General features: G+C 38.0%; 1 protein-coding gene across 1 annotated transcript in view; it reads left to right on the top strand.

The window, feature by feature from the left end:
* Positions 1 to 14,634, top strand: part of C6H4orf50 (chromosome 6 C4orf50 homolog) — a 114,633-nt gene that overhangs the window by 51,309 nt on the left and 48,690 nt on the right. The window contains exon 11 of the mRNA XM_044681764.1: positions 1,307 to 1,489. Within this exon, the coding sequence (XP_044537699.1) occupies positions 1,307 to 1,489 (183 nt within the window). The remainder of the gene's footprint in view (positions 1 to 1,306; positions 1,490 to 14,634) is intronic.

The following is a 14,634-nucleotide window of genomic DNA, read 5'->3' as shown; positions in this document are numbered from 1 at the left end:
TATGTATATATATATATATATAGCATAAATAGAAGATAATCTCAGAGAGATGACATTATTTGGGGGAGAGAGGAAAATACACAGAAAAGCTGTATTGTGAAGGATGCCAGGGAAACTAGAAATTAGAGATGAGGGTGAAGAGGAAAAGCAATCCAGGCTCCCTTTTCAAAATATGTGCTTTTTCATTTTCTGTCCTCTGTACCTGGACTACTTTCCCTCTTCATCCCTCATCTCTAATTCCTGGTCCTAATACAGATTATTCCTCCCAAAGTCAGCTGGTCCTAGGATGGTATCAGTGTGGATGGTGCCTTCAAAGATGTAGATCACATCCCTGCCCTTACTGACCGGCTCTTGTCCATGCTTTTTCAAAGGTTTGCCTCTCAAAGGGCCAATCTATTCAACATACTTGGGAGCTTTCCTCACTTTCTCTTGATATCAGAATCAATTGTATCAGTGCACCCAGATCTCTCTGTATTATAAGCTCCATTTTGTTTTTTAATTACACATTTTGTTGGTGCCATTCTTTACTCTAGATAATCTTCTTTGTTCCTTATTATGTGTTACAGTCTGTTTTAACTCACCATGTGCCTTTCTTTCTCCTTTGCCTCCTCTGTTACAGTTACACTCATTTAAAAAATCTTTAGACACTCTAGTATGCCATGACATAGACATATAACAGCATATGTTCCTTGCAAAAGATAGAGTATGCTTTCTGAGAACCAGTCAAGCAAAGTTCAGAGAAGCTATTATCAGTAGACTGGCCCCTTGGTGGTGAATTCTTTGGCCATGGCAACCCATGAAACAAAGAAGAATACAAAATTGTCCTCAGTCCTAAGAGACCTATTACCATTCTGCATTGATGCTGGTATAATAGTAGAAAAGAGGATAGAGGGTGCTAAGAATACAGAATACTACCTGACAATAATATCTCACACATTTATAGCATTTATAAACATTTCTAAATTCCTTCATCATCAGGGTGTAAAAGAAGCAATAAAAAGTATGGTCATACTGACTTTTACAGATGAGGAAACTCGGGTTATATGATTTTTCATAGTCAAAATGGGGATGAGTGTCTAAAACAGGACTGGAATGTAGGTCTCATGATTCCAATTCTAGTCTTCCTCTAAGTCAAGTACATTATGATATCCTAAAGGAAACCTTAATGAGAAGATGAGTTAGACTTTTTCTCAAATATGACAATGAATCCTCCTGTCTCCAGTGTCATAGACATCTGAACTTTGATATGAACCTTGAGGAGCCCCATTGGATCATTTGTTTTTTGTTTTTTTTTTTGTCCTTGTAGGCAAAAGTTGCTTCCCTGGTGCAAAAATGCAGGGACAGAAACAACTTGGTTGCCCAACTCGTGCAGGAACTCCACCGACATGGAATTGACAACCTGAAGCTCTCAGAGACAGCGAGGGCTTTGGTGGATGATATTGCTGTGGCCACCTATGCATCTACCTTCATGTCTTCTGACCCGAGAGAGGTAATTACCTATCCAATCCAGTGTCTCACTTGAGTGGGACAGGGTCTCGAACAGTGGACCCCACCACTGCAATAAGCTCACAAACAAGGAGCTGAGAGGCCAAAATATAAGACAGAAGTTTATTCTTTCATGAAAGGGACATTTCCCACTTTGGATGCTTAAGGAATGTCCAAATATTGAGTTCAAAGACCCAATATATAGGGTCTTCTAATCAGAAACTCCCCCCCCCTTCCCATCCTTTACTTTGTTCTGGCCAGATGGAGGTCATAACAGGAATAATCTTTGACATTTTAAAAAGATAAGTGAATTAACTATCCCACCCCTCGAGGCCTTTGAAATTTGAAGTGGACACACCAAGGGTTTTATTTGAGAAGGAAGGAAGTGTTCTAAAAGGAAGGGAAAATATTAATTTCTATCTAACTTCTTGAAACACTTCTGATAAGAACGACACAGATTATATCCTACTCATCTCTGACATGACTAGCCATACCTTTCACTATATCCCTCTGTACACTTGGTCTTTCCAAACAAAAGACTCTTGCCAGCTCAAGTGCCTTTGTCCAAACTTCACATTTATTTCTAATATTAATTTCTGAAGATATTTACCAGCTTTCTCTATTCTCTGTGTTCTGCCTTGTTTCCCTGCTGATATTCCTTCAATACTGGGTAGTAGTGCTGGGTGAATATTTTTACAACATTAAAAAAAATTCTATTAGAGCCAGCCTTTTACTAGCTATGTGATCTGGCGCATTTCCAGTGGCTTCCCCATTGTCTACTAATGGAAATGTACACTCTTTCTCCTTGCATTTGAAGCCCTCTACAGTCTGGCTCCAATCTACCTTTGCAGCTATCTTTTAAGCTATTTCCTAGATTCATTTCACCTTCTGAGCTGACTGTACTGTTCCCCATAGCACAGCTCTCTCCCCTCCCTTTCCCTATCCCATCCTTACTTTCCAAATTTGAGCCTTTTCCTATATTATCCCTGATAACATAGAATGAATTTTCCTCCTCAATCCCTCCCAGAGAAAATCCCATTTCCATCTCCCTACTCCTCCCTATTGTCCACCTATTAAATCCCATCCATCTCTTCCCTCCTAGATTCAATTCAGATATGCTGTTCATTGATACTTCCTCAATTTCACATTCCCCACCCAAAGCTGAAAATGGCCTTTGCAGTCTTGGATTTTTCTTTTGCACTAATTACATCCAATTTGTATCACAATGATTTGTGTGGTCTCTCTCCTTTCAGTCCCTGCCTCCAAATCACTAATTAGATTTGAAGCTCCTTAAGAGCAGGCTTTATATTATATTGATTTCATTTCACTGTATCTTACATCTCATCATTATAGATGCTTAGTAAATATTTGTTGAATTGAATTATTGCTGAATATGAGTTTTAGGTTTGCCCTGTCTCCATGCACTTTCAGCAGATTAAGTACTTACTATGGGCTCAACACTGTGATAAACTTGGAAGGAGAAATCACATTCTTCCCAGGAATCAAAACATAATAAGCAACTATAAATTTCTCTTGACCATTATAGTGAGTTATTTGGACTGTGCAGATCCTAAGGAAAGGGGATTGACTCTATCCACTATGGATATATATGATTCCTTTCCTGGGGAGTTACAATCATGAAGTAGCTGTGAGAATGGAAGACTTAATAGGCCCCTGGGAGGTAAAATGAGACTCTCCAGAAAGGGGAATGTCACCTTAATTGTTTCTCATCTACCATGAGTCATTTGCATGTTTATTTGGGGGGGCGGCATTTGTTTGCCTTTTGCAGTCTTCCTGTAGGGTAAAACAAAGAACATCCCATAGCTACTATGTATTCCATACAAATTTGAGTGTTTGCATGGAATTGGAGAGTTCCCTTTACCTGCTCTATAACAGAACTTTTTAGCACTCCCATACATGTGTGCATGTATATGTGTGTGTGTGTGTGTGTGTGTACAAAGAGAGAGACAGAGACAAAGACAGAGAGATGGACTCTTTAGCAGTTTTATGGAGTCTATGGATTCCTTCTTTAGAATAATATTTTCAAATTCACAAAATAAACTAAAGAGGTTGAACAAGAATACCAGTTTTATTGGAAAGAAAAATATTTTTTTCCATATTTAGGTTCATGAACCCCCTGAAATCTAAGGATACTTGACCTATAAAGACTTTTAGTATAAAGAACTTAGATGAGCTGAATTCTGAGGTTCCAGGAGGGAGAAAATAGTGGGGGAGGATGGGGATAATGGTCCAAAACAATGTCTATTGAAGAGTCCTTGAGGTTAAATCTAAAGATGTATTAATTCAGACCTTAGAGTAATAGGGTAAGAGCCTAGAGTAGAATAATAAAGAAATTCTGACCTATAGGAATATACAGTCTCTTTGGGGAGATAAGATCATACCTATAGGAAAATATGAAACAATAATTAGAGAGAGTAGATTCTTGTAATGTCAGAATTTGAAGGAAAGATAAAATACATGGAATGAGACGACCAACATTGTTGTATTACCATAGATTCTTCATACCTAATATGATTTCTTTGGTAACTTTCAGTTCTAGCTTTGTAGAATTTAGTATTTATTCAGTCTATTACACATAGGTCACAAATCTATGTGCTATGGGAGATACAGAAATGAATGGGATGTGGTTCTTAAATTTCATAGAATAAGATTTACAGCTAGAAATTGCTTTAGATAATCCTAAATCACATTGCTAATATTTACCAGGTGTTATTTGTAATAGTGTGATTTTAGCCGTTAAAAAATGTATTCTTTTTTACCACTTTTGCCTCCTTCCTTCCTCCCTCCTCCGTTCTTTGCTCCCTCCCCCTCCCTCCTTCTCTCCTTCCTTCCTTCCTTTCTTCATCCCTTCCTTCCTTGCTCCCTCCCTTCCTTGCCTCCCTCCCTCCTGCCTTCCTCCCTTCTTCCCTCCCTCCCTCTCTCCCTCCTCCTTTCCTTCCTTCCTTTCCTTCTGTCTCTGGTGCTCACTTTCCCCATTTGTGAAATGTCAGGATTCTATTAAATTATCTCTAGGGTTCCTTCTAGCTCTGATATTCTCTTTCTAGAGTTCTTTAAAGTATTAACAATGTATATTTTATATTCTAAAGTCCGTTCTTGCTCTTAGATCTTATTGGCAACATCATTTCCAATTATATGGCTGTTCTTGTTTCCTCTATAATTCTATAACTGATGGTTAGTTTTACTCAAATATCTTTGTCCTGGAGCTTCTTTGAAGTATTATGCCAAGAAACCTCTCCTCCAAAATTCTTCTATATATCCTGCAAGGTGACAAAGTTAACAGAGACTATCTAAGTTAGTTTGCATTCATTTGAGAAGTATTTAGTAAACTTCTACTATTTACACAGTGAGAGGCAAAGGCACAGATGCTAGAGAATTGTCACTGGAGCTAAAAAGGCTCAAGTGCAAGTCATATGGCTGACTCATTCAAGCTATAGGACCCAGGGGAAGGCACTCAGCCTCTCACTGCCTTAAGGCAATTCTTGAATAACATCATTTTTATAGGTTGATGTATGGACTAAAATCCAAATGGGGATTTTGACAGTCTGGATCTCTTTTCCCCTGATTCCTCCTTCTCCAAATGTGCAAAGCACTGTGCTAGATGGGTTGTTGTTCAGTTGTTCTGTTGTGTCCACTTTTATGGAATCTCATAGACTTTGTCCTTGGGATTTTCTTGGCCAAGATAATGGAGTGGTTTGCCATTTCTTTCTCCATTATGCCCTCCATTTTACAGAAGAGGAACTGGAGGAAATAGGGATTAAGCAAATAGGAATTGCTCAGGGTCTTAAAGCTAGTAAGTACCTGAGGCTGGATTTGAACTTAGATCTTCCTGATTCCAACATGGTGCTCTATCCACTGCATCATCTAGCTGCCCCATAGGTGCTAGGTATATAGAACTAATCATAGGATCATAGATTTAGAGATGAAAGGGATGTTACAGGTGGCCTAATCCAAATCCCTCATTTTACAGATGAGAAAACTGAGGCCCAAGGATTTTATGTGATATGTTCTAGGTTATTCAAGTAGTAAATAGAAAAAATGAAATTTAAAGACAGATCCTCTGATTTCAAGTTCAGAAAGCTTTCCCTTGGACCACCTTACTTTATACATTCTGATGAGGATGAAAACTATAAAGAATTTAGCCAAGTATTATATACATTTTAGAACCATTTCAGAAAATTTATGGAGTCTATGAAGTGTGCCCTTGCTAACTTTCTTTATCCCTTTTAGCATCTCTTTTCCTATTTATGAAGAAGTTTATTTTTCCTCCCCTCAAACTTGATATAGTGCCAATTAGTTGAGATCCTGTTCTCAGTTATATCTCAACTAAAATAGTAGAAGAGGCACTGGATTTAGAGTCAAAGAACCTGAGATCAAATCCTGGTTCTGCCTTTTCTCTGCTGATGCAACTACCCTTATAGGTCTCCATGGCTTATCTATAAAATTAGGGACTTGGACTAATGTCTCTTTCACAAAGAATCAGTGGGAAAGCCAGGAATAAAATGTGTGACCAAGTCAGTGACCAGATCTACTATATAACATAAACTAGACATCAAAATTTCCAGTTCAACAAACTTTAGGAGGGCTATGGTGATGGGATGCCATAGAAAGAGGGCCAGACAGGAAATTAGAAAGATATAGTGTGAGCCACTCTAGCCCTAGTTTTCATATCTGTAAAGTGGAGATAGTACTTGCATTACCTTCCCTACAGGGCTATTATAAGAAAGTGATCTGTAAACCTTCTAATGCTAAGGAAAAAGAGTCTGTCATTTATTCAATGCCTACTTTGTACAAGGTTCTGTGATGGAATAGCAGCAATGGTACTTGTGGGTTTTTCCTACTTTAACATGATTGCTGTATCTTAACTCTTGGCAGCCAAAGTACCTCAGAGTCCAAAGCACAATGTTTTATAGATGCTAAGTAGTGTTGAGCTGCAGAGGACACAGCTGAAATTCCTGAAGGAGGCATTTTGACTCTGGCTCTGTGTCCTGGAGGGCTGCCTTGTTGGCAGTAACTGAGCTACTAATGGCCTTATGAGTGTAGTTCTGTCTGTCAATAGATGAAGTAAAAATCACATAGAAGAAAAGAATGAGCCCTGTAAAGGCTGCACTCCCTTTTGGCCATACCATATGGATGGGCTACCCTTCCTTTATGTTACTGACCCATTGTCAAGAGGACATACACTTGAGCTTCTTTGGCCAGTGGTTAGCATTGACCTAGTCATCTGTGGTCTCTTGCCACCTCTACTGGGTGTATAGGAAATGCCTGGCTGGGGTTAGAAGGTACAATATATGCCATAGAATCCATCCTTACTCATTAGGGAATTCTAGATTTATACCCAGTTGATTTGGGTTCAAGGGTTGACACGAATGAATTGATCAATGAATGAAAAGGTTTTAAGGGTTTTTAAATTCAATATTTTTTCCAGATTACATGTCTATGCAATTTTTAATACTCATTTTCTAACATTTGCAATTCACATTCTTTCTCTCACCCCTCTCTAAGAAAACAGATAATATGATATAGGCTGTACTTGTACCTATTTCCACGTTCATCATATTGTGAAAGAAGACATATATTGCTTACACTAGAAATAAGCTTATGAAATAAAGTGAAGAATGGTTGGATTCAATCTGCATTCTGACTCTGTCTGTTGCTTCTATGGTGGTGGATAGACTTTTTCGTCATGAATCCCGTGGAGTTGTCACAGATCCTTGGATTGCTGGTACATTTTAAAAATATTTTAAGTTTAGTCTTGAAAGAAGCTAGGGAAAGCACTAGAAAGTATAGGAATAAAAGCGCCATTCCTCAAAATAATAAACAGTATATATTTAAAACCATCAGTAAGTATCACCTGCAATGGGAACAAGTTAGAAGCCTTTCCAATAAGATCAGAAGTGAAGCAAGGATGCCCATTATCACCTGTATTATTAAATATTGTGCTAGAAACACTAGCAGTTTAAATTAGAGAAGAAAAAGAAATTGAAGGGTTTAAAATAGGCAATGGGGAGACTAAGCTATCACTCTTTGCAGACAATATGATGGTCTACTTAAAGAATCCTAGAAAATCAACTAAAAGGTTAGTGGAAATAATTAACAACTTTTGCAAAGATACAGGGTACAAGATAAACCTGCATAAATAATCAGCATTTCTATATATTTCCAACACAAGAGTTAGAAAGAGAAATTCTATTTAAAATCATTCTAGACAATATAAAATACTTAGGAAGCTATCTGCCAAGACAAACATAGAAATTATGTGAACACAACTAAAAACTCCACACCATTAAAATTAGATCTAAATAACTGGAAAAAACATTAATAGCTCATGGGTAGGATGAGCTAACATAAAAAAATGACATTCCTCTCCAAATTAATCCACTTATTCATGCCATGCCTATCATACTACCAAAAACCTTTTTTATAGAATTAGAAAAAATTATAACAAAGCTTATCTGATAGAACAAAAGATCAAGAATATAATTTAAAAAAAGGTGAAGGACGTGGGCCTACCAGTACCAGACCTTAAACTGTATTATAAAGTAGTGGTCGTCAAAACAATATGGTACTGGCTAAGAGACAGAAGGGTGGATCAATGGAATAAACAGGGGTAAATGACCTCAGCAAGCCAGTAAACCCAAAGACCCCAGCTTTTGAGACAAGAACTCTCTATTTGACAAAAACTGCTGGGAAAATTGGGAAACAATATGGGAAAAATTAGGTTTAGATCAAGATCTCACACCCTATACCAAGATAAATTCAAAATGGGTAAATGACAAATAAAAGGAGTGAAATCATAAATAAATTAGGTGAACATAGAATAGTATACCTGTCAGATCTGTGGGAAAGGAAGGAATTCAAGACCAAGCAAGAGATAAAGAACATTGCAAAATGACTTAGATTATATCAAAATGAAAAGTTTTTGTACAAACAAAACCAATCCAACCAAAAAGGAAAGCAACAAACTGGGAGAACATTTTTATAACAAAACTCTCTGATAAGTTTTAATTTCCCAAATATATAAGGAACTACAAATTTACAAAAAAAAATCAAGCCATTCCCCAATTGACAAATGGTCAAGGAGCATAGATAGGCGGTTTTCACATGATGAAATCAAAACTATCTATAAAAACATGAAAAAGTGTTCTAAATCCCTCCCGATTAGAGAAATGCAAATTAAAACAATTCTGAGGTACCACCTTACATCTAACAGACTGGCCAATATGGCAGCAAAAGAAAGTATTAAATGTTGAAGGGAATGTGGCAAAATTGGGACACAAATACACTGCTGGTGGAGTTATGAATTGATCCAACCATTCTGGAGGACAATTTGGAATTATGGACAAAGGCTTTAAAAGACTGCCTGCCCTTTGATCCAGCCATACCACTGCAGGGTTTGTACCCCAAAGAGATAATAAGGAAATATTTTGTACAAAAATATTTATAGTCACACTTTTTGTGATGGCAAAAAGTTGGAAAACGAGCGGGTGTCCCTCGATTGGGGAATGGCTGAATAAATTGTTGTATCTGATGGTGATGGAATACTACTGTGCTGAAAGGAATGATGAACTGGAGGAATTCCATGTGAACTGAAAAGACCTCCAGGAATTGATTCAGAGTGAAAGGAATAGAACCAGGAGAACATTATATACAGAGACTGATACATTATGGCACAATTAAATGTAATAGACTTTTCTACCAGCAGCAATGCAATGAATGACCCAGGACAAACCAGAGGAACTTATGAGAAAGAAAACTATCCATATCCAGAGAAAGAACTGTGGGAGTAGAAAAGTAGGAAGAAAAACATATAATTGATCACATGGTTCGATGGGGATATGATTGGGGTTTTGATATTAAAAGATCACTCTACTGCAAATATGAATAATATGGAAATGGATTTTGAACAATAATACATGTATGACCCAGTGAAATTGCTTGTCAGCTCCACAGGGATAGGGAAGAAGGGGGGGGGGATCATGAATCATGTAACCATGGGAAAATATTCTAAATTAAAAAGAAAGAAAGAAGCTAGGGATTCTAAGGGGTAGAAGTAAAGAGAGGGAGCATTCCACTATGGTAAGCCTTGGAATAAAAACTGGAATGTCACATAGGAGAAATTGCAAATAAATCAATGTGTCTATGTTCAAATGCTCAGGAAATACAAATAGAAAAGAAATGCAATTTCTACTTTCAGAGCACCTGCATTATTCTCAGTTATGCAGTATCCAGTGACACAAAATAAAGCTTCATCAGTGTTGTAAACTTTTTCTTCTCTCCTCTAGTATAACTCAAAACCTCTTTATGTCACCCACATTCTTTGCTCTAGGCACTGATGATGATGTCAACCTTCTCCTGTACTTTTTCCTTGATCTTGATCTTTCTTTTCACCCTAGAAGCTCCCTGCTTTGTCCCCTCTAACCTAGTTACTTTATAGTTTCCTGGTACCTACAAACATGCCTCTCTCCTGTATTTAAAGATAATCTTTCCTTTCATCCTGTCACCTCTTTTTGCTTTCATTCTATATCTTTTCCTTCTCTACAAGGAGAAAGGAAACAAGCTTTTGGCATTCATTGCCTCTACTTCCTCACCTTCTCAATGCCTTATAATCTGACTTTAGAAACCACCACCTGACTGAAACTGCTCTTTTCTAGGTTATGAATTTCTTCATTGTTAAATCCAATAGTAGTCTTCTATCTGATTTAGTATTGTTAATAACTTCCTTTCCCCAGCTATCCTTTCCTTCTATAATCTTCATGACTTTGCTTTTTGCTGCATGTCTTCCCAACTATTTAATCTCTGTTTTTCAAATTCTTTTGTGTTTGTTATCCATGCCTCTTTTTCTAAGTATGAGAAGTATGAGTCAGGTCCACCTCTCTGTGCATGATCCTCTTTACTCCCAAAATAACCTTTCTTTTCTGCTAATTTTGTTAGCTCCCACAAGGGTACAACCTTCACCTCTTTGTAAATGACTATAAAATCTGCATTGCTAATGCTCATTTCTTTCCTAGATTCCAGTCCTACATATTCTCATTACTAGATATCCCTCTACACTTATAACCCATATACCCTACCTTATCCAAAGTGTAATATATCCTCTTTCCCTCTAATCTTCCCATACCACTTTTTCTAAATATTTCACTGAAGAGCATTTTCATTCTTCTAAGCTAGTTTTTAATCTGAGTTATCTTTAAATCTGTTCTATCTTTCACCTTCCATCTCTAGTCAGCTGTGAGAGCTTCTCAATTCTAGACCTCCTCTGACATCTAGCACCTTGATCCTCGTCTTCCCATTAATGGCTACCACTCTAGTTCAGGCCTTCTACCACTTCAAATTTGAATCATAGCAGTAGCTCTGTAGTTGGCCTTTCTATTTCCAGTCTTTCTCTACTGTCTCCAATATATTCTCCACACAACTCTAAAATGATATTTCTAATGATGCAGTTGTTTTAATCATGTCCAACTCTCCATGACCCCATTTGGGGTTTCCTTCATAAAGATCCTGGAGTGGTTTGCCATTTCTTTCTCCAGCTTATTTTACAGATGAAGAAATAAAGGCAAGCAGGATTTCATCTTACCTTTCTAGGTATAATTCTTCCTTTTACTATGCTTCACCCAAATTGGCCCATTTGCATTTTCTTCTGTGTGACATTCCAGTTTTGAGTTCTGTGGTGTAAAAAACTATATCCAATGAAATATTCACTCTATTTATCTCCGCCTCTTAGAATTCCTAGGTTCTTTCAAGGTTAAAAATTAGGTATTATTTCCTACGTAAGGTCCTTCCTTGTGTCTTTTGCCTTCTGAAATTACATGGTAGCTGCATGCATTTGTGTATCTGGGTATACAATACATTATATTTCCCAGTGGAATGTAAGCTTGTGGAGGGACAGAAACTTTATTCTCATTGTGTTATGAGTTGGAAGGAATTTTAGAGCTTATCTAACCCAGTTTTCCTGTTTTATAAATGAGAAATCTGAGCCACGGAGAGTTGTGTGACTTGTTCAAGACCATCCAGTAGTAGCAATGGGACTTTAATTGAGATCCTTTAACTCCAATACTGTACCATGTTTTTTTTTTAATCTTTGCATCTCCAGTATTCAACATAGTTGCTTGCATATTATATTCTGCCTAACTTGTGATTTCACTGATATAGCAAATGCCTATTGAGAAAATTTCCTCTTCCATTACATATCAGTGCCTGCTTTATGGCTTAGTATCTTAGAGAGATAAAATGGGTTGACCAAAATTGCATGATATGTATGAAAGACAACCCAGTTTTTCTTGACACTGAGATGAGCTCTTTAGTCACTTCCACAGTGATTATCAAATCAGAGAGAGCAGGTGCCTAATAAATCCTGATGGGTTGTATTTAATCTAATAATTCCAAAAGTTCATGATTTTGTTAGTGTGCCACAGCCAGGGTGGAATGTAATAACTCCAAATTTTCAAGAAAAAAAAGTTTCAAAAAAAAACTTTAAAAAAAATGGAATTTTAGGCCTAGAGATGGGAGGTCCTAGGTTCAAATTTGGCCTCAGACACTTCCTAGCTGTGTGACCCTGGGCAAGTCACTTGACCCCCATTGCCTACGCTTACTACTCTTCTGTCTTGGAGCCAATACACAGTATTGACTCCAAGACGGAAGGTAAGGGTTTAAAAAAGAAGGAATTTGCTATAGCTGGAAAATCATCTGGTGGTCAACCTTGCAGGAATAAGCCTCTGAATTTAGTTATGTTAATCAAAAGATATGGAATACATAGTTCTTTGCTAGACTGCTATTAAAGGAAGACCATTCCAGCTTGGAAAGACCTGTCAGGGTATGTGTTTTGTTGACATAGTCTTTTAGATCCCTGCTACAATGTAAAAGAGTCACCTTTGGTGTAGTTGAAAGGACACTCCATTTGGCATCAAAAGGCATAAGTCTGGGGCAGCTGAGTAGCTCAGTGGATTGAGAGTCAGGCTTAGAGACAGGAGGTCCTAAGTTTAAATCTGGCCTCAGACACTTCCCAGCTGTGTGACCCTGGGCAAGTCACTTGACCCCCATTGCCCACCCTTAGCACTCTTCCACCTATAAGTCAATACACAGAAGTTAAGGGTTTTTTTTTTTTTTTAAAAAGGCATGAGTCAAAATCTCATCTTCGTTATTTCCTAATCATGTGATCCTGGGCAATTCACTTGATTTGGGGGGGGAGGTGTCTCTATTTCCCCTATAAAAATAAGGTTAATAATGTCTCATAAGCTGGTTCAAAGGATCCATTGAGAATGTATGTAGAGTCTTTCATATACCAGTTACACCCCTATAAATTCCATGTGTTATTAACACAACCTTAAAGAACTTTAGTGGGGGAAAGGATAAACCACTATGAAGACCTGTAATCCTTTATGTTTGTATAGTGATTTCATATTCATGATTTCATATGAACTTGGATAGCAGCAACCCTGTGAGGTAGGTGGTACAAATATTATCACTCGTATTTTACACATGATTTAGAGCTGGAAAGGATGTTGGATTTCATTTAGCCTAGGAGTTCTTAACCTGGGATCCTTGAGCTTGTCCAAATATTGTTTATTAAAGTATTCCAGATAACTGTTTTCCTTTGCAATCCTATGCATTTTATTTTAGGCATTTAAAACCCTTCTCTTAGTTAACAGTAATGGGCAACCTTTTGAGCTTGGCATGTCAGAATTTGCCAAAAAAAAAAAAAAAAAAAAAAAGAGCATAACTTGGGTGGTGTGTCACTTTGAGAAAAAAATATAATTTCACAGTATCTATAGTTTAAAGAACAAAAATGCATAATTGTAATATATAACTGTATTTAATAAACCAAAATAGGTAAATTAATATAGGTAGAATTGTCATCTATAGTGCACAGAGTGTCTACACTACAGCAAATGTTTAATCCTCGCCATGTGGTATAATAACAAAGAGAGCCAATAATCGATGTTTGACAGAAATGGAGATGGAGAGAGTCTATGTGGTGAGTCTCAATTCCAGCTCTCCCCTGGGGCTAAATATACACTGGGAGACTTTAAGGGGGTGTCACCCCCAAAACTGGGTGACCTGGATGGTCGTGCCACCCCACAGGATATGGGGGCAAGGCTTCTCTATAAGAGGAGGTATGTGGTACCCCAATCCGATTCTAAATAAGGACAGGGTTTGCACAAACCTGCAGTGGGGTTGGGCTTTAAGATGGAGGCAGCCAGACCAAGCTGTGGTTCCCCTCTCCCTTATTGTCTCTCAGGCACTCTGGAATACTATCTAACTGATGAATGGCTTTGATTATTTGCAATTCAGAGATTGGGGAAAAGGGTGAGGGGTGGAGGGATTTTGGGGTGCCCTGTTCACTATTGCTATGGGGTCCGTCACTTGGGTGGGATCCCTAGTCGTTCCCTCACCCAAGCTTCTCCCCTTGCTCTTTCTCCTTCTGTTTCTCTATTTCTGTCCTTTCCTATAATTGTAAGATTTGGCTGAAAAATGGTCTCTCAGCAAGGTTGGAAAATGGGAGAAGGAGACTAAGAGATTACTCCCAAAATGGAGTCCAAAAACTTATCAGACTTTATGGATGAAGACTTGATGGGTAAGATGCGATGGAATGGCTTTGATCAGGGAATCAGGGTTTCAATGTCCAAAGAAAGATCTTTAGGAAGCCCTCAGAACTGGATCCAAGCTGAGATGTCCTGCTCCTCTCTCCTCCCAGTCCTCTGCCAGAAGACCTCTCCTCTCTTCTCCTTTTTAGGAGAATCTCCCAGAATCATCTCTGATCTCAATGGTCAGAAACTGTCAACACTCTCTTCTCTGGCTCCTTTTGTCCCATCCCCCTTGCACAAATCCCATCCTTACAGCGGCCCCATACTTCTCTGTATGTGGCGACTTGAGGCTGTGTATCATCGAAAATCGCTGTGTGTCAGTGCTGACACGTGTGTCGTGTCATAGATTTGCCATCACCTTCTTAGTAGAAGTTCATATGTATCATCTAATAGCCAAAGAAGTCCATGACAAAAAAAGGCTAAGAATCTTAATGTAGACCAATCCATTCAGTTTCCTAATAAAGTAACTGGGGCTTTCCTCAGGAGAAAAAGTGACTTGCCCTATGTCACTTAGGAATAAATGGGAAGAGCTGGGACTTGAACAGAA

Source organism: Gracilinanus agilis, chromosome 6 (genome assembly GCF_016433145.1).
Source record: "Gracilinanus agilis isolate LMUSP501 chromosome 6, AgileGrace, whole genome shotgun sequence".
Lineage (NCBI taxonomy): Eukaryota > Metazoa > Chordata > Mammalia > Didelphimorphia > Didelphidae > Gracilinanus > Gracilinanus agilis.
The sequence above is the reverse complement of the archived record's forward strand: the minus strand, read 5'-3'. Positions and strand labels throughout refer to the sequence as shown.